The following is a 22,869-nucleotide window of genomic DNA, read 5'->3' on the forward strand; positions in this document are numbered from 1 at the left end:
ATAAAGAATTGATTCAATTTGGCTCTCTCTATTTATTTATTTATTTATTTATTTATTTATTTATTTATGTTTATATATTTGTTTACAGAACATTACTGAAATGTAGAAACAGGTGAGAATTTATGGAATGTAAAGAAATTAACCCCATGGATTGGTTTGATTTAAATTCAGTAGTGTGACTTATCTCAGACTCGGCAAGCAATCTTTGTATTTTTATTTATTCATGCATTACTTTTATCTTATAACTAATTTATAGACATTGACATTATGAAGACATTGGTTTGTTGTGCGAATTTGCTTTATTTGATAGTAAACTGCTTGTTTGAAAAGTTGACTCGATCGGCAGAGAAGGATTCATGAGAATGAATGACTTGCAGGTGCAGATGACGTGCCATGACATCACCGCCCCCCCCCCCCCCTCCCAAAAAAAGTTTGTTGTTTCCCACGGTTGCAATTTAGGTGGGATTCCCACCTATTCTAAATTGCAATAAAACATAAATATCTCAAAACCTATAAAACACCGAGAAAGGTCATGCCACACTTCACCGCAATGAGTTGATCTTTGAGATGTATGATGTGTACAAACAAGTTTGTAAAACAAAGAAACTTACTTCTGCTTAAGTCCAGCGGGTAGTCCGGGTAGCCGAAAGGCGGCTCTTGTCGTCTCCCATCCACGCCGGCCACATGCTCTCCTCCTGCCGTTGGCCTTCTCTGGAGGTCGCCGGGCCCCGAGGCTTGCATCACCATGGCCCTTGCATGGTCTTGGGGCACGCTCTGGAGCTCGGCATAGGTTTTACCATCTGTCTGTTGTTCAAATCGCCGCTGTGGCACCTGGAGTAAAGCGCGCTCCACCGGCGGGACGCACATCGGTCCAGATTTTACCGGTTGACGGGCCTCATCACTCGGGGCCGAGGTCCCAGTCCCACTGACGCCGCCACTTTTAGCTTTCTTGAGGCTTCGCTGCTGAGCCATGATCCTGCTCCGCTCTGTGATGAGGTGACATTTCTGGCAGTCGCAGCTCTCAAACGGACAGATTCTCTTGTGGCCTTTGAACCGGACGGTAATCCCATGGTGCCTGCATCTGGCACAGTTTGGCTGGCGTGAGGGCATCGGGGTAGCTGCTCTCTGGGTCTGGCTGGGTTTGGAGGTCGACATGACTGGAAAGAAGTTTGGTCTGTCTGATTTGATCAATTTATGTGCTGGGCTGCGTCTGTAGGCTACTGACTGTATATCTGACGCCCCCCACTTCACCCAGCATCGAGGACACGTGAGGCCACTCTACTCTACAATGTATCATTTTTAAGTGAGGAGGACCAGAGCAATCTAGTTGGTAAGAGAGTGGCGCCAGGTGTCAATGTGCCAGGTCCAAAATGCACTAGGGACGATTGGTTCCCAGGCTGCCACACAGCAATCACGAATTGGATGGGCCCAGAGCAATTTAGAGAAGGTCTAAATACTAAAATAAATATTAAATACTTTAAAAATGAGACCAAAAAATGCATTTAGGTGGAGTTAACAGGCTGTCTCATTGTTTTTATTTCCTCTCAGTAAAACAATAATACACATTTTAAATAAAGACTGTGGAAGAAATTCTGCAAATTTATTTGGCGACTCAAATGAAATCTCCTGCGACCCACCTGTAGGGTCGTGACCCAGTCTTTGGGAAACACTGCACTAGAGGATTCTGACAGTGTGGTCAGAAACATGCACACCAGTAGCCTGCTGGAGGTCATTTTGTAGGGCTCTGGCAGTGCTCCTCCTGTTCCTCCGCGCACAAAGGAGCAGTCACAGGTCCTGCTACTGGGTTGATGCTCTTCTACGGCCCTGTCCAGCTCTCCTCGTGTAACAGCCGGTCTCCTGGTATCTCCTCCATGCTCTTGAGACTGTGCTGGGAGACACAGTAAACCTTCTTGCGACAGCACACTATGTGGATGTGCCATCATGGAGGAGCTGGACTACCTGTGCAACCTAATTGGGCTGCAGGTACCGCCTCATGCTACCACCATTAGTTAAGTTAAGTTAAGTTATCCTTTATATTTATCCCCTTGGGGGGAAATTCATCCTCTGCATTTGACCCATCCTCTACTAGGAACCTTCCTAGAGCTAGGAGCAGTGGGCAGCCACTGTGCAGCGCCCGGGGACCAACTCCAGTTCTTTTGCCAGTACCTTGGTCAGGGGCACTGACAGGAGTATTAACCCTAACATACATGTCTTTCTTTGATGGTGGGAGGAAACCGGAGCACCCGGAGAAAACCCACACGGACACGGGGAGAACATGCAAACTCCACACAGAAAGGACCTGGGACGGACCGGGGTTCGAACCCAGGACCTTCTTGCTGTGAGGCAACAGTGTTAACCACTGAACCACCGTGCCGTTAGTGAGAAGGACACTAGCAGAACACAAAACTAGAGAAGAAGCAGTCAGGAAGGATAAGGAGAAAACAATTGTCTGTGGTCACCACATGCAAAACCATTCCCTTTTGTGGGGGTTGTCTTGCTTTGACCGCATTGCACCTGTTGTCACTTTAATTTGCACCAAAGCAGGTAAAACTGATTCACAATCAGTTATGCTTCCTAAATGGACAGATTTAGATATCTTAAAACACATGACTTGGTGTTATACTGTGATGATTAAGTGTTCACTTAATTTTTTTGAGCAGTGTATTTCTGCAGGCCTTGCAACTTCTGCCACTTAGGATTACTGCATTTCCTCGTGCAAAAAGCCTATTTGTGTTGTTGCTGGCGACTGTCAGCCTGCAGGGGGCAGTAGCCTCTAGGTTAGGACATGCAATTCTGCCATGCAAAGCAATGGTCTGTAACCCATTGCCTGCTTTGATCTCATTTATAAAGTATTTAACATGTATATGTTATCAATAACATGTGAACGAAGTTGTGATTTACCAAACGTATATCTCTTTGAAATGGTTGGTTTATATAACTTCATTCAAGATAATATATAAGGTGATGCGGAAATGGGAGTAAAAATGGTCAGGAACGTTCATTTATGCACAAATTTGCTCTTTTGATGATTTATGGGTTGAGGCCTATTGTGAATTGGGTCACGATGGTTTGTCACTTTTTTTAAATGGAGTCCCCATGGGTTTGGGAACCACAGTGGATGAGTGCAGCTGAACTGTGCAGCTTCTGCATGTCAGTTTGTGCCGCTGTGTGAGTGTGAAGTAGCCTACAGCCTTTGCCAGGAGGACATGTGCATGTTCTGCTCAGCATTTATGCCCTGAAGGGGTTCTGATGACTGAGGGCCAATTTAGGGACCCAGTGGACCCAACATCGGATCGGGCCACCCAAGAGAAAAAGGAACACAAAATCATTACAAAACAAATCTCTTCTAAAATCAAGTCAATCGTGAATCATGTGAGAAATGTGTTGTGTGAGAGATTTTTTTTTTTTTTTGTAGATGTTTTGACACGCGTGCACACACACACACACACACACACACACACACACACACACACACACGCGTGCACACACACACACACACACACACACACACACACACACACACACACACACTCACACACACACACACACACACACACACACACACACACACACACACACACACACACACACACACACACACACCTGCCAGTTAGTGGCACACCTGGCTGTGAAAACAAGGACCCATTTGAAAATTCTTTCCCCTTGCCAAAAATGTAGCCTAACTTTGGAGCGTTATTTAGCCACCTTCCTAACCGGGTATGAGGTGGTCCGTACCAATGGATGCCTTTCAGGGGTGTGCAAACTTTTTTGAATGGGCACCAGATTAGATCATGTAAAAACGACGGGGGGGGGGGGGGGGGGGGGGGGGGTTGGCCGCTGCTTCTCGCATCATATGGGTTATAAAAAAATACTCTAAGGATTTTGTTTCCCATCTGAAAACATTATTTCGGCCTGCATCATACTTGGCGCTTGTCTACACTAAACTGTATGATTGTGGTGTCCAGGTGACTGGAAAAAAAAGAGAGGCAACGTGAACAAGCCAAGGGCCGCTTAGAATCGGTCCGCGGGCCGGACTTTGGGCATGCCGGCCTTAGGTCATCCATATCCTACAGAACAAAAATATAAATGCAACACTTTAGTTTTAGTTTTAACTGTTAATGTTGGCTGTTGGAGAAACTTTTATATGTGCTTCTTTAATTGAACTTCCCCTATATAATTTAAATTAACTTTGTTGAACCACTTTGACAATCTGCCTCCAAGCATTTTCTGTGTTGTCACAGTCAGTCTGTTAACAAACATCTCTCTCGCCCCCCCCCCCCCTCTCTCTCTCTCTCACACACACACGCACACACACACACACACACACACACACACACACAGACGTACTGTGCCTCCTGCGTAATCCTTGGTGTGCTAAATGCATCTTCATTTAGTCACGATGCACTCCTCACAGCAAATTGACTGTAAACTCAATTTAGTCAGTGGCCTATCTCAGGTTGATGAGATCCAAATTTGATCCACTCCTTTCACTAGAACTCCAGAGGGAATACAAATACATTGAACACCTTCCGTGTGCTACATCATTAACCACTGCTTCACTCAAATGTCTCTGGCCAAGGAGAGCCATGTCTATATTGCATGAATGATAACACATACTGTATGTTGCCCTTTACAATTGCCTTTCAAAATACAAATCTATTATTATGAGCAACTGGTTCTGCACAAACACTACATAACAAGCCTGTTATGTATCGGAGATCTTGTGCCTTAGATGGACAGCAATATGACTAACAACACTTCTGTTTACCACGCTTCCAATTCATTTAGCCCACAGCACAGTGGAGGATGAGAAAAGGCCTAACCAATCTGGTGCTTACATGTAATTTCTGCTGCTGGCCACTAGGGTGAGCTAAGTCTCCCGGAGGTATGGAGTCTGTTTTATTTTAGTCCTCATCCAACTGTGGCTCTGTTTTGATGAAGGGAATCTCAATAGACCGTGCCTCCATGGAACGTCTGGAGTATTTTGAAGCGATTTTCTTGTGGAGAGACGGAGTGACTGAGAGAATAGGGCAGATTATTGGTGGCGATATATTCCCGCATGACTAAACACAGCTGTCACACGGGTGAGAAATGGCTGCATTTCTTTTCCGGAGAGGACAGAAAATAACTAATATCACGACGGGGTGACATTGTTGAGGTGTTCATTTTCACACAGTAATTCCTGGAAGCCATTTTTTGAACACATGTCAGACAAGCACTGTGCCATCCACTTCTGTTCCCGCTGTGCAACCATGACAACAGGGCCCGAGCATCACATCACCTTCCTTCTTCAGCAGTGTTGGGGGTAACTCATTACAAAAGTAACATATTACATGTAATATATTGCTTTTAGCAGTAACTCAGTAATATAACTTATTACCAATAGGATTTGAGTAATATTACACCAGTTACTTTGTCAAGTAACACAAGTTACAAATTGAATTATTATTATTATTTTTAAATCAAAGCACATATTTAAATAAAGATACAATCATTTCCTAATCAAATTGTGTGCTTTTGTTTTTATGCAAATGACCACTATAAAAGGATAACATTTAGAATTTTGGACAGTTTACACTGATTTCGAGATGGTTTAAATTATTTTTCGGGATGGTTTCCGGGGCGGCAATGTGATATCATTCTGCTACTGCAAGTTATTTTGTTGAATGTAATGCAAAAGTAATGTGGTACTCTACACCGATCGTAATATTGTAAAGTAACTTATTACTTTCAAATGAAAGTAACTAGTAATATGTAGTATATTACATTTTGAAAGTAACTTGCCCAACACTGCTCTTCAGTGCCGTGACTTTATTGACCGTGGTAGTGTGTTATGTGTGTATGAGTGTGTCACTATCTGTCTGTGTATTTATGTTAATGCAGTAGTGTGTTATGTGTGTATGAGTGTGTCACTATCTATCTGTGTATTTATGTTGAGGTTGGTTGGGGGGGGGGATTAAGTTCTCCTTCAGCTCATCTCCATTAAAATGACTGATTATGATGTCAGCTATGGTCGTGGCCTAGATCTGACTGACAGCATTGTGTGCTCTGGCAGGAAGCCACTGGGCCTTGTAAATACTCTTGTTGCCCTGTCCTACGGTCTGCGCAGAGGAGAGTAACCTCACTGTGTTCAGACAGAACAATAACACTGCGGTTGGGTTAATGCGGAGGTGTACAGGAGGGGGGGGCGGGGGGGCCCTGCCCTGTTGCTGGCGCCATTGAGAAAGCTGTAGCCTCCGGTTCACCTTCGCATTGGCATAATTTGCATATAGATGAGAATCGTGGCACGTAGCTGCTTAGGGGGGTATATTAATAATGGGCTTGTTGAGCAGGGTACGGTACTGTACGAGAGGAGGACTAGAACAGCTCTTACAGACGCTGAGACAGGTGGGGCCTGGAGGAGCAGCGGTGGTCGTCTGCCTCGCTGAAGCCACGCTGAAAAAGACTGTGGCTATTAGTGTGGTGTCAGTTAAATTAATATGGACTGATTAGCTAATAGGAGAATGACTGGATTAGGGAACCTCTGACTGCTGTCCACATTAAAACACAAGGGCCCAATTGACAGTTAACCATTTATTGGTCTGGTCAAAGGTTATCTATGCACACAGGTAGAAAAGGTGCAGTATATACTCTGAGCAGCAGGGGTAGGCCAACTCTCAAACAATGAATGAACTGACTGGGTTTTAGAGGCAGCAGGTATGGTGGGGTAATTATTAGTCCTATGATAATAGGTGTGTGCTGAGGTTCAAGTGGAGGTAAGGTGAGAGATGATGGTGTGGAGGATTCTGGGGAATGGAGTCCTTAACATTCAGCTTGGTATTTTGTATGCACGTGACATCATCCAGTGTCTGTCACATCTGTCGTCAGAAAAATATTGGAACTGAGAACCAACACACATTTCTCGGAGGATATCAGAACACCAAGTAGAGTGAACATTTCAATTTTTCAAATCAGGAACATAGACTCATACATACACCATAGGCTCTCACACTCCCCTTTCTTGTTTTCTTTCTTGTTTGTTAGCCTATACCTGTTGTAGAAATTGCTCCTCCAAAAGTGCACACTGGAACAGCATGGGGGTGCACACAATTGCTTGACCTCCTGACCTCTATATACTCCCGATAGCCCCCTCCACTGCCTCTATTACCCGTCTGTCATGGCATCAAATTGATTCTACTGACTAGGTGGCTGTGACAGGGACATCCAAGGAGGGCTACTGCTTGGCGTCTCTCTCTTTCTCTCTCTCTCTCTCTCTCCCCCCCCCCCCCCCCCACGCAAAATACGCAGAAGCATTCTCTGGATTTTTTTTTATCATTTTGTCAATTGTCAATTTGTCAATATTGCTTAAATGCCCATATAGTTGTCATTTATGGTATGCATCTATATAGATTCCCTATTGTTTAACAGTAGGGAGACAGACTGCCAGTTGCATGTCCGTCTGCATGTGCTGTCCCTCTCCAGTAATTCATCCTATTATCCTTATCCTGCTGTGGGGCCCGGGGAACCTGGCTCAGCCAACAGTCACCATTTGACCCTGTACCACCGGTACTACAGTTTGCCTCTGACCTGTCAAGTGCCGACCTATCACACAGGCTGGGCAAAGAACACTAAAAATGGCTGAAGATGGCCAAGAGAGCATACACATTTGTAAATGTCATGTCAATGAAGCAGCAGTAATATTAATAGAATGGTAGTAGGCTAGTTGTAGTAGTAGTGGTAGTAGTAGTAGTAGTAGTAGTAGGGTAGTAGTAGTAGTATTTAGGTTCTGAATGAATGGTTTGTATTATACTCATCATCATTATCATCATCATCATCATTATTAATATTAATAGTAGTAATTCTAGTACAAATAGTAATTATTAATAGTATATTAATAGTAATAGTATTATGTACTTCTACATGATTTGTGGGATTTATTATTATTATTATTATTATTATTATTATTATTATTATTATTATTATTATTATTACCTTTATTATTATTATTATTATTATTATTATTATTATTATTATTATTATTATTATTATTATTATTATTATATGTTATTTTATTGTAACCCCGCCCCTCAAGCCGTCGTCACGGCTGAAGCAGCCAGTGAGGGGGGCGGAGGGGGGCTCGAGGCAGCAGCGTCGCAGCGCGAGAGGAGCGGCTTTCTATCGGACGGGCTTTGTTTAGTGGATGTGGATGAGCTCCATCACCTCCTCCAGACATGTGGACGGATATAAGGACATTGTTGCTCTTTCATCTGTTAGCCCTGAAGCTTCATTCCTCGGAAGGTCAGTGCTGTCTAAAATTGGGATCAATCAAATAAAAATGATGCATTATTCGCTGTTTTTCCCTCTGTGCTGGGCTGTAGGTGAGTGATTGGAAGCGCTCGCGCTCCTGTGAGTGTGAATGAGACACAGATGCCCAGAGAGAAAGATACAAATACTTTATTGTAGCCTTTGCGGTTCAGAATTGAAAACAATGCATTGTGAATGTGTGATAGCGGAAATATCCAGTAACGTTATTTTGGTTAATGATGGGGAAAACGTGTGTCATGTGTTTCCTGTGTGAGCATCCATAACGTTACTACTGGAACAGTAGTAGTAGCGTAGCAGCGTCTTCATGTTGTGAAAAACGTTATGGACGGTAGACATGTGGCCTACTCTGTTTTGCTTTTCCTCTGACCACAATCGTTGTAATACTCACAGCGCCTCAGCCAACTGACCTGAATGAATGCTGCTGAATATCAAGTAGGCATTCATTTGCAAATGACAGTTGCGCGAAGGCGTTTGTTGTTGATCAGTGACGTGTACAGACATTTGGGGGGGAGGCAGGTGCTCAAGTGAGGAAAAAAGGGACCCCTCTCTCTCATAATTATTATTTATTCAAAATAAATAAAAGTTACATACAGCCAGCCAGATCCGGATTAACACAGTGTGACCACACCTGAAGTGCTCTCCTCCTGCCAATATACATGTAAAAACAAACAAACAAACAGAAAAACAAACAAACAAACACACAAAAACTATGGCAACAAATACCACAGATTTACATGAAATTATTGCTAAAGTATATTCTCAACACACATACTACAGAAAAATGTAAGACATACTGTACTAACTAAAATAATAGGTCATTTTATACAGTGAGGTCAAGTTTTGAAAAATGGTCTCACTACAATGAAATGGCGACCAAGAGTGTTTAGGGTCCTCAGTATGCAGAAATATTCAAATAGAATAGACAAAAATAACACATTTATATACTGCATACAAAAAACTCTAGGCTACAGTACCTATAGAACCCATTCTCATTCAGATATCTTGAGGTGAGAGGTCAAGGGACCCCTTTGAAAATGGCCATGCCAGGTTTCCCCTCGCCCAAATTTAGCCTAAATTTGGAGTGTTATTTAGCGCCCTTCTGGACAAGCTAGCATGACATGGTGGTACCAATGGATGCCATAGGTCTTCCAATTTCATACCCGTGTTGTCATTCTAGCTCTGAAAATGAGTCCGCTACAGCCTCTGAAACAATAATGTTGGCTGCGCATGTGTCTTGAAAAAGGGCACTTGTCAGTCCAAAAAGTCCAAAAGGGCAGTGGTTTGGGTACCACCACCACCACCACCACCACCACCACCACCACGTGGGGTCTATCTGTGCACGGCCCTGTTGTTGATCCATCTAGATGTAGTTTTCCCTCTGTTTTTCTTTTCCAGCAACAACGGAGGAGTGTGAGGATGGACAGTTTCAGTGCAACAACAAAAGGTGTATACCAACCATCTGGAGGTGTGACGACGACGACGACTGCTCCGACAACAGCGATGAGGAAAACTGCCGTAAGTCTTACAGAGAAAGAAAAAAAATGAACCGAACAAAAGGCGCCTAGCGACCCTGTGATACATTTGAGAAGGATGCTATGCAAATCATCTGAGCCCTGTACCTATAGGGGTTGCCTATTACAGTGACACCCCCATGAGATTTAAATATCACAAAGTAGGAAAAGGTCATTATGAAGTACAATTATCTCCTTTTGGATGAATAGATCCACACAAATTCATCTGGTTTATCCACGCAAACGCGATGATTAAAAAAAGAAGAAGACATAAACAGCTCTGTTCCACAACTAGACACCAATAGGCTGTTTACAGGACAAACCAAAGCGAATGAAACCGCCTCATGTTGGAGTGTGGATGTAGGATCAGGCATGTGTGGGTGCCGCACGCCCACAGCGTGAGCAGGTGATGAAATCCCTAGCCTTCCTAGCTCCAGGCTGTGACTGTGCTGCGTGTTGTGTTCTCTCGACGCTACGAACGCCTCGCACAACAACTCGCACATCTTTCTTTTGAGAAACGAGAGTTGATTGGGCGGTCATCATCCCTCTCCTCGTCGTCCAAAAGCAGGAAGTGTTGAGCTGAGAGACGGACAGATGCGCACGGTGCGCGCCTCTCGCACTCGCAAAGCTTCGACAGGTATCTGGGATGCTGTCGTCCGTGTTGTTGTGCGCAGATATAATTGAATTCCGCTGGCCTATATTCCGGATGAACCGATGGAGTGCTGCCAGAGTGGAATGAAAGCTTTGTATGTTTGCCATGCAGCCATGTTCTTTTGTGTCTGGGTTAATTGTGGCTCGGGAGGAATTTCAGCGCCTCCCCTCACCATCATTCATCCATCCTTTCTCTCCCCCTCTCTCTCTCTCCCCCTCTCTCTCTCTCTCTCTCTCTCTCTCTCTCTGTTTCTCTTTATGTCTCTCTTTCACACATGCTTCATGGGTCCTCTGTAGTAGTCTGGAGGTGTTGCCATTGTTGCTTCTGTGTCTGCGACCAGCAGGACACGTCCCCCGGCATGCCAGGGAAAAGCAGGCCATTTGGAGCGTCTTTCTCCCTAAAACATTCATGTGTCCCCGTGCTGTTCACAAACACAAACACACACGCACGCACACACACACACACACACACACACGCACACACGTACACACGTACACACACACACACGCACGCATGCACGCACACACGCGCACGCACACACACACACACACACACACATACACGCACGCACACGCACCCACGCACGCACACACACACACACAAACCGATACAAGGAGAAATGTGTTAGTGTCAGGCTGTCTTTTCTCTGTCTTTCTTTGATGAGTGCAAATGGGGACGTTTCATTACCCTGCTTCTATCAGACAGAGGCTCCGCTGGCGCGTTTAGGTGCCGAGTGAAAGCAGAAAGCATTCCCCCTCAAAGGCTTTTCAACTCAGACAGCCGAGCATCACATATCATTCCATTAGAGAGACTGGCCTTGAACAGTCCATTGCTTTTCCCTGTAGCGCGCCGTTCTGTGTGTGTGTGGGTGTGTGTGTGTGTGTGTGTGTGTGGGTGTGTGTGTGTGTGTGGGGGGGGGGGGGGTGATGCTGATTGTCCTGCGCAGAGTCAGATCTGCCTCTGACCTACAGTAAGGTTGTCAAAAGTATTATTTGAAACTGATACAATACTCATTTGTAACATTATCGATACCAGCAGTGCTTTCTCTTAATGAGAAATCTAACATTATACTACGGATCTTCCCCTCCCTATCATTGGTGGGAATCTGTTGCGTCAACAAGCTCAAAGTGTTGTGATAGGCTGATGGCTGATGACTCGAGCAGTGGTAATCTGCTGTGCGTAAGTTTTATTGGGCCTAGACTATGGAGAAGTGTGCATCTGTCCATCCATCCATCTGTCTTAGTTTAGCATTATGCCACGGTATCTGGGTATCATATCTAAGTTAGAAGTTCTAGCATTGTGACAACCCTACTCTGACCTGCATCCTCTTACTGTCTGTCTGACCAAATGGATGTTCTGCGGTTGTTTCTATTTCCCTAGCTGAGGAGGGTAAACGACAGTGGGAGAGTCAGTGTAGGGCAGTCAAGTGTAAACCTGTACAACGTAATGCTGTGCAGGGGATTTAGCTGGTGCAGACAGCAAACAAAAAACACATTTTAGTCTCCTGATCACTATGGAACGCCTTCATTTCTCACGTCTCTGGATGGATGAATGGACTCTTCGTCTCGTTATCACTATTCATCTTATGTTCAGACCTTACAGTGGGCCAAATTCTTCCGGGTCCTGTTAACACTTCCCGGCGGTCACGGCGCAAAATAAGAGAGTTGTTTTTGTCGCGGACAGTGCAGGGGGTAAAACAAAGAACGCAGCCTACTACTTTGAGCTCGGTACACAGCAAGCAAGCGAGTATCCACTGTTAGCCAGGTCAGATAACGTTATCGTCGACAATGACGAGCACTTTCTTGTAAAACATACCTGGACTCCAACAAAGAAAGCTTCAGATAGTTTTCTCCCCTCCGAGCGCTCGAGCCACTTAGGTCTATAAGACCCGCAGACGTTAACGTAATTCCCTGGAATGCGAGACTTAACGAGCCAGTTACATGGCGTTGCATTCTTAGACATTGCCGTTTGCTTTTATTTGGTATGTTACATACAATTGGCCAAATTATTAGTTAATTCAGAGTTAGATGATATTGGAACAGCCAGCCAGCCATTTTATTTTATTTTATTTTTTAGCCGGAAGTCGTGACACGACCACACAACCGGGTCAAATGGGCGTGGCTACATAAGGTGAATAGGCACAGACAAAACCAACAAACTGTGAATGCATGATGCAACGGACACTTTTGAACGCTTCGGACGCTTTTGAAATATGCTGACAAGAAGAAGAAAACTTTGCCGCAACGCTCCGTTTATGATTTCAATGCCACCTTAGTTTAGAGGTGACAGGTGCTTGCGTTTGAGACTCACAGAACAGGTGTAACGCTCTTAAAGCACGTCATCGCTCACTCCAATATCATACATGCATTTTGCACCAAGGCCACGCACACTCCTCCATCCTCCTCCTCCTCCGTCCTCCTCCTTCACCACCCCCCAGACAGAGTGCATCGCTATCTCTCCATCCACCCCACCACCATCCCCCATCATCCACAAAATCTCTATTCCCCACTGACCGTTCACGCACTGGATTCACCCACCGGCTCATACATGCATAATCTAATCACACTCATAAGCATGCGTGGACGTGTGTGTGTGTGTGGACCAGGCACACACGCACGCAACATATGTACACCAGCACGCAAACATGCACACACAATGTCAATGGACTTTGCATTCACACTTTTCTGTCAATGAAGTCTTAAGATGAATCTATATGATTGATCGCCGCTGAAGCTGTTTGGTGGTTACGTAAGCTTTCCAGACAGAACGAGATGCAAAGACACCCGGGAGTTGACGGTAGTGAAGGCAACACAAAGGCGTTCTCCCCTGTGCCCTGACGTCCGTTTTGTTCCAGCAGCTCTGTCTGAGCTGTGGCATCATCCTCTTCCTGATTATAGTAGCATCTCAGCAGCTCTCCCATCTATCTGCACACCTTCAAAGTACAGCACTTTCTCTTTGGACTTTTGGGATTTGTGGATTAAAATTTTCGACCCCCCCCCCCCCATTCTTTATTTTTTGTTTTTGAAATGTTTTATGGTCACTCTCACTCATGATTCAGTAGGTCACCGGTTGGCTTGGTTCCAGCCTTAAAACTCGTTATATGAGGATTTTTCTAAATGTCTATGGAGAAAATGAATGGGGAACTCACTTCCGGGGCAGGAAATGTCACGTGACTGTTCAGCTCTATAGTGATTGTTTATTTCCTCCATCTAAGGCGTATGAATGGGATGCAGCTTCCTCTGCCGCAGTGTGCATAGGTTTGGAAGGAGTAAACAGAACTTAATAGTTTAGTCAGCAACGTTTCAACCTCAGCACTCGTCTGACCAGCTGAGGTCAAAGCAGCCTTCATCCAGTACGCAGGTTTATTTTGGAATGATGTGGACGTGCCTTCATACACTGCCTCCTCGCAGCAGCACATCTTTCTGTTTGTAAGTTGGATTCATGGTCTGAGATTAGTTATATCACTTCAAACTGTGTTGTTGCTTCTCTGCAGTGCTGCTTGCTGAGCCCTTGGGAAGAAGAGGAGAGATCTTTAGCGATGGTTCACACCATGCGCCCTGTGATGGCAAAGGAAGCAAAGCTCTTCAGAGCATGTTTTTTAACGCATACCGGCACTACTTGAGGAAGAGAGGGAGGCTGCCAGTGCCAGTGCTTACCGAGTACTTTCACTTTGAAAACGCTACAGTAGCATTTTCTGCTTTAAAATGTTTCAAGCGTTATATTGGATACAGTGATTGAAAACACAAACAGATATAGAAGGTCAAGTGAGTGCAAGTATGTGGGCCTCATAAGGGATTTGCTTTGTGTGTTGCACATCTGTGGCTTATTCACCGCGTATAACACAGATTCCTAACTGGACGCGATGAGAAACGAGCGAGCGAACATCAGATTATTTCTATTTTTCCAAATGAAAATGCCCTAACCTGCTCCGTGCGTCAGCCAACAGGCCGAGCGATGTGTGGCGTGTTCGAAAAATCACTCGTCCCCCTGGCTCTATTTTTTGCGAATGTTTGCGCACTTCACCTTCAACCTAGGCGCCTTTTTTGGACGTGCCGGGTTGTGCTGCTTCCCAGTATTGGACCTCGCTCATAGTATATCTGGACAATTTTTTTGCGCTCGATAAGCCAGAGTTCGCTCGCTCGCTGCATGTTAGGAAGAGGTGCAGACCCTCCTGCTTTTTCAAAAAAGAGTCGTTGGAGATCTGATCTCAGTTAGAATGATGTCTAGTGAGAGTAGCGTTTCTTTATACATGAAACCTCTCTACTCTGTAGGTTTTGCTGTGAAACAACCTAGCTGGAAAACACTGTGGGTCCCCTTCCCACCTACAGTAACATCTCCCTCAGGGGCCTGAGCAGAGATGGGGAGTACAATTTGCTCAACTGTGATGTCACCTGGGATTTGGGGCTGGATCGAGGCAACAAGGAAGAAGAGGGTGTGTGTGTGTGTGTGTGAAGTGATGTCACCCAACTGGAAATGTCACGCAATTGCTCGACTATGATGTCATCAGGCAGTTGTGATGTCATCAGTGATGTCACTCGAGCAATTTTCTTCTTCTTTAGTTAAAATTGGTTAAGTGGTGTCTATGTCTGCACCGCTTACTTCAGCACCTGGGTGTGATTTTTCAGACAACTTTTTACTTTTACTACAAGCTACTGTTTTGATCCAGCCTGTACCCAGTGTGTGTGTGGCGTGCGTGGCGTGCGTGCATGTGTGTGTGTGTGTTAACTGTGTTTGTATTTGCTGTCTGGTCACCGGCCCCGTACTGGCCTACTGCCCTGTGTCTGTCTCAAAGCCAGCTCCCCTAATGTGATCATTAAGAAGTCTGCAGCTCCATTCCAGCTATTATCTCAGATTAGTATGTGTGTGTGTGTGTGTGTGTGTGTGTGTGTGTGTGTGAGTGTGTGTGCCTGTGTGTGTGTGTGTGTGTGTGTGTGAGTGAGAGAGAGAGAGAGAGAGAGAGAGAGGATTAATGTGAGGGTAGAAAACATCAGTCATGTGTAGCCTCACCCACTCCTCTCCATCCTCCTCACTTGGTACCTCTTCTGTTCAACACCTAAAGGGAAGCGTTTGTTTACACAGTTTACTTTTCTGTAGCCTCGAGCATGACGGCCCTCATATTCACTATTTATTTCTTCTTTTTTTTTTATATATATATTTTTTATTAAGTTTTCAAAGATTCAAGCATTTTTACAATATAATTGAAGACATTTTTTCTTGTTTCCCCGCCCCCATGTACCCACCCCCCCCCCCCCCCCCCCCCCACCCACCATTGTGCGGCAACGCCCAACGACAATACAACAAAAAGAAAATAATAAAATAAAACACACATGCCTACATACACACACACACACACACACACACACACACACACACACACACACACAATAATACATTCATTAGGGATGCTCTATGATATTAACAGCAAATCACATCACCGTGCATCCCTACAAGAAACACTGTCCATCAAACAGTAGTACCCGAAGCTGCCCTTCTTGCCATAAAATCTATATGTGGTTGCCATATTTTTACAAAGTCCTGACTCTTATGTCTTATATTATAATATATTTTATCTAATGGAACATAGCTAGAAATTTCATTTAACCAATGTGATATTGTAGGAGGGTAATCGGATTTCCAATGGATTGCAATACACTTCTTTGCAGCAATCAAAGCAAGATCAATATATTTTTTTTGAAATTCATTCCAAGGGTCCATATTGATTGTGCCTAAAAGACACAAGCGAGACGATTTTGTAATGTGAATGTTTAAACATAGTGCTATCGTGTCAATTACAGAGTTCCAAAATGTTAACAACAAATTACATGACCAAAACATATGGCAAAACTCCCCTTTCTGTTTTTTGCAGCGCCAGCACAAAAAGGACATTTCATTATTCATTTTATAAAGTTTTACCGGTGTATAATATGTTCTATGCAAAATTTTAAAAAGAAGGAGTTTGTGCCTCATATTGTAAGAACACTTATGAACTTTAAAACAAAAGAAAGACCAGTCCTCTTTACTTATATCCATGTCTAAATCCTTTTCCCATTTACACCTCGTAGCATCTGTACTTGTAGACAAACATTCAAGCAAAGATAAATAAACTTGAGAAATACATTTAGAACTTTGAACCTCCTTATTGATAAGGCATTCTATTTTGGAGGGCTTGGGTTCCTCAAGAGTGCCTTGAGTTGTCTGTATCATATGGCGGATTTGAAAAAATCGAAATAAATGTGTGGAAGGTAAATTATATTTTGACTTTAACTGAAGAAAGGAAACAAATGTACCACTGTCGTAAAGATGTGTTATTTCCCTTATCCCCTTGTCATACCAAGACTTGAAGGTGTCATCATTAAAACAAGATGTAAAATTGGGGTTTCTCCAGATAGGAGTATAGGGTGAAAGGTGTTCCTTGTGACCCATAAGTTTATGGGAGTTCTTCCATATCAGTAAACTATTAATAATAATAGGATTATTTGTGATTTGTTTAACCTGTTGTAAACCAATATAAGGCAGGTATCTCAGTTCATATGGTAGAATATCATAGGATTCCAGTCTAGACCATGCGCTAGATGAGCTAGAGAACCACTGCCTAATCTGGGTAAGTTGGGCAGCCAGAAAATAAATGTTAAGGTTTGGTAGGTTTAAGCCACCAGCAGTATATGGAAGTTGTAAGACCTGTTGGCTAATCCTTGGTGACTTACTCTCCCAAATGAAAGAGGAGAAGATGCTCTGCATCTTTTTGAAGAAAAGTAACGGAGGGGAAAATGGGAGGTTTTGAAACAAAAAAAGAAATTTGGGTAAAATAGACATCTTAATAATGTTGGTTCTGCCCATAAGAGATATAGGAAGTAGATTCATTCTTTTCAGATCATTTGTAACTTTCTCAATTAATGGAGAATAATTCAGGTGATAAATGTCTTCTATTTTGCTAGGAATGTATATGCCCAAATACTTCATATAATCTGGAGACCATTTCAAATTAAATTTGTCTCTTAAAGAGTCAAAGTTAAATTTGGAAATTGGCATAATTTCGGTTTTGGACTGGTTGACTTTGTAGCCCGATAGATCGCCAAACTGATCCAGTATTGTTTCACTATTCACTATTTATTTCAAAGGAAAAAAGAAAAGAAATATTCCTCTGGGCACAGTCTTAATACTTTTTCTTGCCCCATGAAAAATGCTCCACACTGTTTCAGTTAAGTTATTAAAAACAACATCAGTGTAAATTGATTGCAGTGTGCGCTAGACTGGCTTCTAACAGAATCACCTGTCCTGGCTGTGTGGTTTCAACGCTGCGTTCCTGTCTTCAAGTTAAATTCTATTAAATTGCAATAAGATGTTATTGTGCCACTGTTTGTAAAAAAAAAAAAAAAAGATACTTGGTAAAACAGCTACTTGTCGGAAATATGTCATTCATGGTTTGGTGTAGGGCTGTGCAGTTAATCAAATTTTAATCTCAATTTCAATTTTGGCTTCCCACAATTATGAAAACAAGATAATTGAGATAAAACATTTATATATTAATTATTTTAGTTAGGCTATTTATTTATCTTTTTTCTTTGTTTTTCAGCTAGATTGTATTTACATTTTAAAGAAATTCAGTATTAAAAAGACAAGTTTTTTCGAAATCCAAAAATGCACGATTTTGCCAAAGTCATTGAGTAATTGCGTTAAATAATCGTGATGATGATTTTTGCCATAATCGAGCAGCCCTAGTTTGGTGCCACACATCTCATGGCAAACGTGTCAAATGACATTGTTCCTTCGTTTGGATACTTTGAGGCAGATTTTATTCCTGTGATTATTTTGCCATCATTTTCTGATGTGCTGCAGAATGTATCCTCAGCAGCACAGCAGGGAGCTTGAAAACACTGCACCAAATGATACGTACAGTAGAAGCTGTGGACGCAAAGTGTTTTGCTGCAGTTGTGAGAGATGCGTCCCGTTACGCCCAACACGTGCCGATTGTTAGAATACATCGTTAGTCGTTAGAGCGCGTAAAGGATGTGATCCAAATGTTGTTTGGATTTTTCATGCTCGTGCGACCGGCGGGACCGCGCCGGAACATTTTCTGTTTTAATGAGTTGAGAAAATGGATTTGTCTCAGCGTCCCAGGCGCTCAGTTTTCATGAAAGCGTTTGCTGCTGCCACAGACATCTCCGATTCTCGTAGCAGCAGTTCACAGGTGGCAGCGATATGAGCCCAGGTAAGCCTGCAAATCGATAAGACAGACGCTAGATCTTTGAGCCGTGCTGGAGGAGAGAGTCTGGCTGCTCTGTGTGTGAACCCCCGGCTGCAGGGCCACAGGCATCCAGGAAGACAGCGGCTGTCAGCCACAATCGCTGTCAGAAAATCAGGCCCAGCCAGGAGGGGGGGGGGGGGGGGGGGTTTCACACATCACAGGAACTATGGCCCCCTTACAACTTGTGACTCCATTTTTGAACTTCTGTGAAAAACGCCACTTTCTCTGACTCAACTGGCTTACTTGCAACTCTTTGCTGACAACCTCAGGGATGATGAAGGCACAGGATTGGCTGGGTGTCGTGCTCAGGGATGATAAAGGCACAGGATTGGCTGGGTGTTGTGCTCAGGGATGATGAAGGCACAGGATTGGCTGGGTGTCGTGCTCAGGGATGATAAAGGCACAGGATTGGCTGGGTGTCGTTCTCAGGGATGATTAAGGCAGGTGATTGGCTGGGTGTCGTTCTCGGGGATGATTAAGGCAGGTGATTGGCTGGGTGTCGTTCTCGATCACTCCATTTAGCAAAATGTGATTCATCTATTTTGTGCACGACTATTCACACTCACCACAAAGCTACACAACTAATAGACAACGTCAGCAGCACGGTGCAATGATGCCCAGCAAATAAAGCCTGCAGCCTTTCTTTTTGTTGTCAATGACACTTCTGATCACCGCTGGGATTGTGTCACCTCCAGTCACAAAACGAGCTGCAAAAGCCACTCCTGAATAGTAAAAGCTTTATGTGCTGGCACTGGCAGTCACCGCCTTGAAATGGTTCCACCTGCCTACAGTATACTGTACGTCTCTCCCATCAGCGCAGCCATCAGAGGCATTATGTCTGGTGCCTTCCTTTTAAAAATCCATGCAGATGTAAAGAGGCAGGGAATAGCCGTGAGTACGCTGTTAAAATGGTTGAAGTATATTCAAGAAGCAGATACATAGCCATGTGTTAGAAGTGACTGCTATAGAATTTAGTGCAACCTGTGATCAAATAGCAGTTCCAGCACATTTTTTGGACAGCAAGGATGGGCAACCTTGGTTGCAACCTTCTCATTGGCAACCTTCTCCTTGATTGACCAGTTGAATGCAACATGCTGCCCAGTCTAGGGATGCAGGGGTTAACCGGTTTGACTATTAACCACGATTTAAAACGTCACGGTTATATAACCGCAGAGGCTCCGCTACACCGAGTGTTTTGTTTCACAACAGTCCGTCAGTTTAAACTCCCATGCGGCGCAGACGGCGCTGGAAGGAGAGGAACCTGTCTCTCTCGCTTCGTTTCCGCAGGGACTATTTAGCGGAGGCACCAAACACAGGCAGCTGCCATGTCTCCCAGTAGTAGCCAGTCTGTAGCCTAGCCATGGATGCCAGCCCAACATAAATGTTGCAATACATGTCCCGCAAGGTTTCTGAGATTAGGGGACAGTCTGAGCTGGTGTTACGTTAAGCCAAACGTGGGGAAGAGGCAGCGGATTTGTTTAGCGTTAACATACAGTCATTGACGTTAACGTTAGCTGTTGTGGCTAATGTTAGCTAGCTGGCCATGGCCTGGCGTACATAGTTCCTCAAGCTCGTTGTGACCAAACATCCCCGCATTTAAAGCACTTCATGCTCCCAGCGCTGGCCTAAACCATAGAGAACCTCATGCTTTACATGAAAAGAAACATCAAGGGTTTGTGTCAACTCCAAAAGCAACCCGCTAACGTTACATGTAGGCCTAATAACGTGAAGCTAACGTAGCTAGCTGCTTGGCAGTCATGATCTGACTGAGACAAGGAAAACAAATGCGCACATTTACATAACAAACACCAGTCAACACCACAGAGTGTCCTTTCTTTAATCCAGAGGGAGCATTTTCCAGTAAAAAGTTAAACGACACATGATGGCTTATAGTGAGGCTTTCCATGCCTGCCCCATCATCACTTCAATAGAACTGACCCCAATGCAAAATTCATTTCAGACGGCACATTTAGTTGCCAGTAACATGCCAATAAGAGTCTAAGTTACTATGCCTTTTGTGTTTTTTTCTGCAGACTAAGCAGCTATAGGCTTTCGCTTCTATAAAGTAATAATAAAATATTTTTTGTATTGAATATTGAGTGATACACTTTACTAATACAATCATATTATATCAGAAATGTTGTTTGTTTTATGTTCACAATAGTGATGTCAGTTAGATTTGATTAGGTCAGAGCCATGGAATATTAAATCATCCATCTTTGCTCACTACATCTGCCCTTTCTTCTTTTTTAATCCCAGGTGTGCATAAAATACAGGTTAAGAACTTATTTTTTTAAATACAAAAATGTGAAAAAAGTAACATAGTATGTTTATCGTATCGGTTATTGGCCAGGAGAATATTTATCGGTTAGCGTAGGCCTATACTATCGGCTGTAAAAATCCATATCGTGCATTAGTATTCCGGAAGGCAGCAACTGTTAAGATTGTGGGGGAAATACAATAAAACCTCTATTTAGAGAATGCTCATGTGATTTTTATACGTCCATAACAATAATCGTGAAACCGTGATAATCGTGGTTTTTTCTCAGACTATAATCGTGGATCAAAAAAAAAAATCGTTGCATCCCTAGCCCAGTCAATGATGAATTTGAAAAACTAGGCGTACGAGCGAGCCCGCCCTGCAGCTCGCCGAGCTGGTGATGCAGCTTGCATAATTGTGACATTCAGTGAGTGACATCACTGATGATGTCATAGACATTGTGACATCATCAGTGACATCACATTTGCGTAAGTGTAACCCCTTTATATAAGGATAAAAGAAACCCAAAAGAAGTGCTTGGGCAAAATATATCAGTTCCAGCAGTTATCCAATCACTTTCAATACATCACCAGCCTATAGTTTGTCTGAGCTGAGCTGAGCTCTTTCCGTGGCTCAGCTGGTCTCCATTATGGAGCATGGACTGAGTCTGTGAAGGCAGAAAACATTGTGAAGGTTTGCAGGCTTTGTAGGAATAAAGGAGGATTAACCCCGCCTTTCCAGGTGAAGGATGATTTGTGAATAAATGCAGAATTTTCAAACTCAAATCAACTTCAGACAGATGGGAGTTAACAGACAGGTAGACAGTGCGAAAGGCTAAATCCATGCTGTCAGTCAGCGCCCACCCCCTTCACTCTGAGTTTCAGCTACTATCTTCAGGCTCCACCCCCTTCACTCTGAGTTTCAGCTACTACCTTCTCGCTCCACCCCCTTCACTCTGAGTTTCAGCTACTATCTTCAGGCTCCACCCCCTTCACTCTGAGTTTCAGCTACTACCTTCAGGCTCCACCCCCTTCACTCTGAGTTTCAGCTACTATCTTCAGGCTCCACCCCCTTCACTCTGAGTTTCAGCTACTACCTTCAGGCTCCACCCCCTTCACTCTGAGTTTCAGCTACTACCTTCAGGCTCCACCCCCTTCACTCTGAGTTTCAGCTACTACCTTCAGGCTCCACCCCCTTCACTCTGAGTTTCAGTTACTACCTTCAGGCTCCACCCCCTTCACTCTGAGTTTCAGTTACTACCTTTAGGCTCCACCCCCTTCACTCTCAGTTTCAGTTACTACCTTCAGACTCCACCCCCTTCACTCTGAGTTTCAGTTACTACCTTCAGGCTCCACCCCCTTCACTCTCAGTTTCAGTTACATCCTGTCAGCCAGCGCCCACCCCCTTCACTCTGAGTTTCAGCTACTACCTTCAGGCTCCACCCCCTTCACTCTGAGTTTAATTTACTACCTTCAGGCTCCACCCCCTTCACTAATGTCAGGCTCCTGGTTCAGATCCCCCCCAGTAAAGATCACTCAATCTTTCCCACCACCATTTCCCTTCAATGTTGCAGAGTGCCGACCTTGCCTAGCTATGCAGATTTTTATTTGGTTTATGATGGCATTGTCGGTTATGTTGCTTACATAAGGCTGTTGTAATTGTGTTTACATATTCATGTTGTTCTAGATTGGTAACTGATGTACCGAAATTCAGCACTTAGTGTTTTATTAGCATAAGCACTTTAGCACTCTAGTTTATATGCGTTTCCATTTGATTGGGAAGGTCACTTTGGGACCACTGTTGTTCTCCCGAGTCCGCAATATTCAGTGCCCCCCCCCCCCCGTGTTTGAGGTACCCTACATAGGTGTTTTGTACATCTATATCTGTCTTGTATGTC

At 43.9% G+C, this 22,869-nt stretch overlaps 1 protein-coding gene across 1 annotated transcript in view; it reads left to right on the top strand.

Moving 5' to 3' along the window:
- Positions 1–8,210: 8,210 nt before the first annotated feature.
- LOC310797237 (low-density lipoprotein receptor-related protein 8-like) overlaps positions 8,211–22,869 on the top strand; it is a gene marked incomplete at both ends in the record, with an annotated part of 100,749 nt that continues 86,090 nt past the window's right edge. The window contains 2 exon segments of the mRNA XM_083659593.1: positions 8,211–8,277; positions 9,700–9,819. Coding sequence (XP_083515719.1) covers positions 8,211–8,277; positions 9,700–9,819 — 187 coding nt within the window.

The sequence above is a fragment of the Poromitra crassiceps genome (assembly GCF_964638095.1).
Source record: "Poromitra crassiceps genome assembly, chromosome: 23".
Classification (NCBI taxonomy): Eukaryota; Metazoa; Chordata; class Actinopteri; order Beryciformes; family Melamphaidae; genus Poromitra; species Poromitra crassiceps.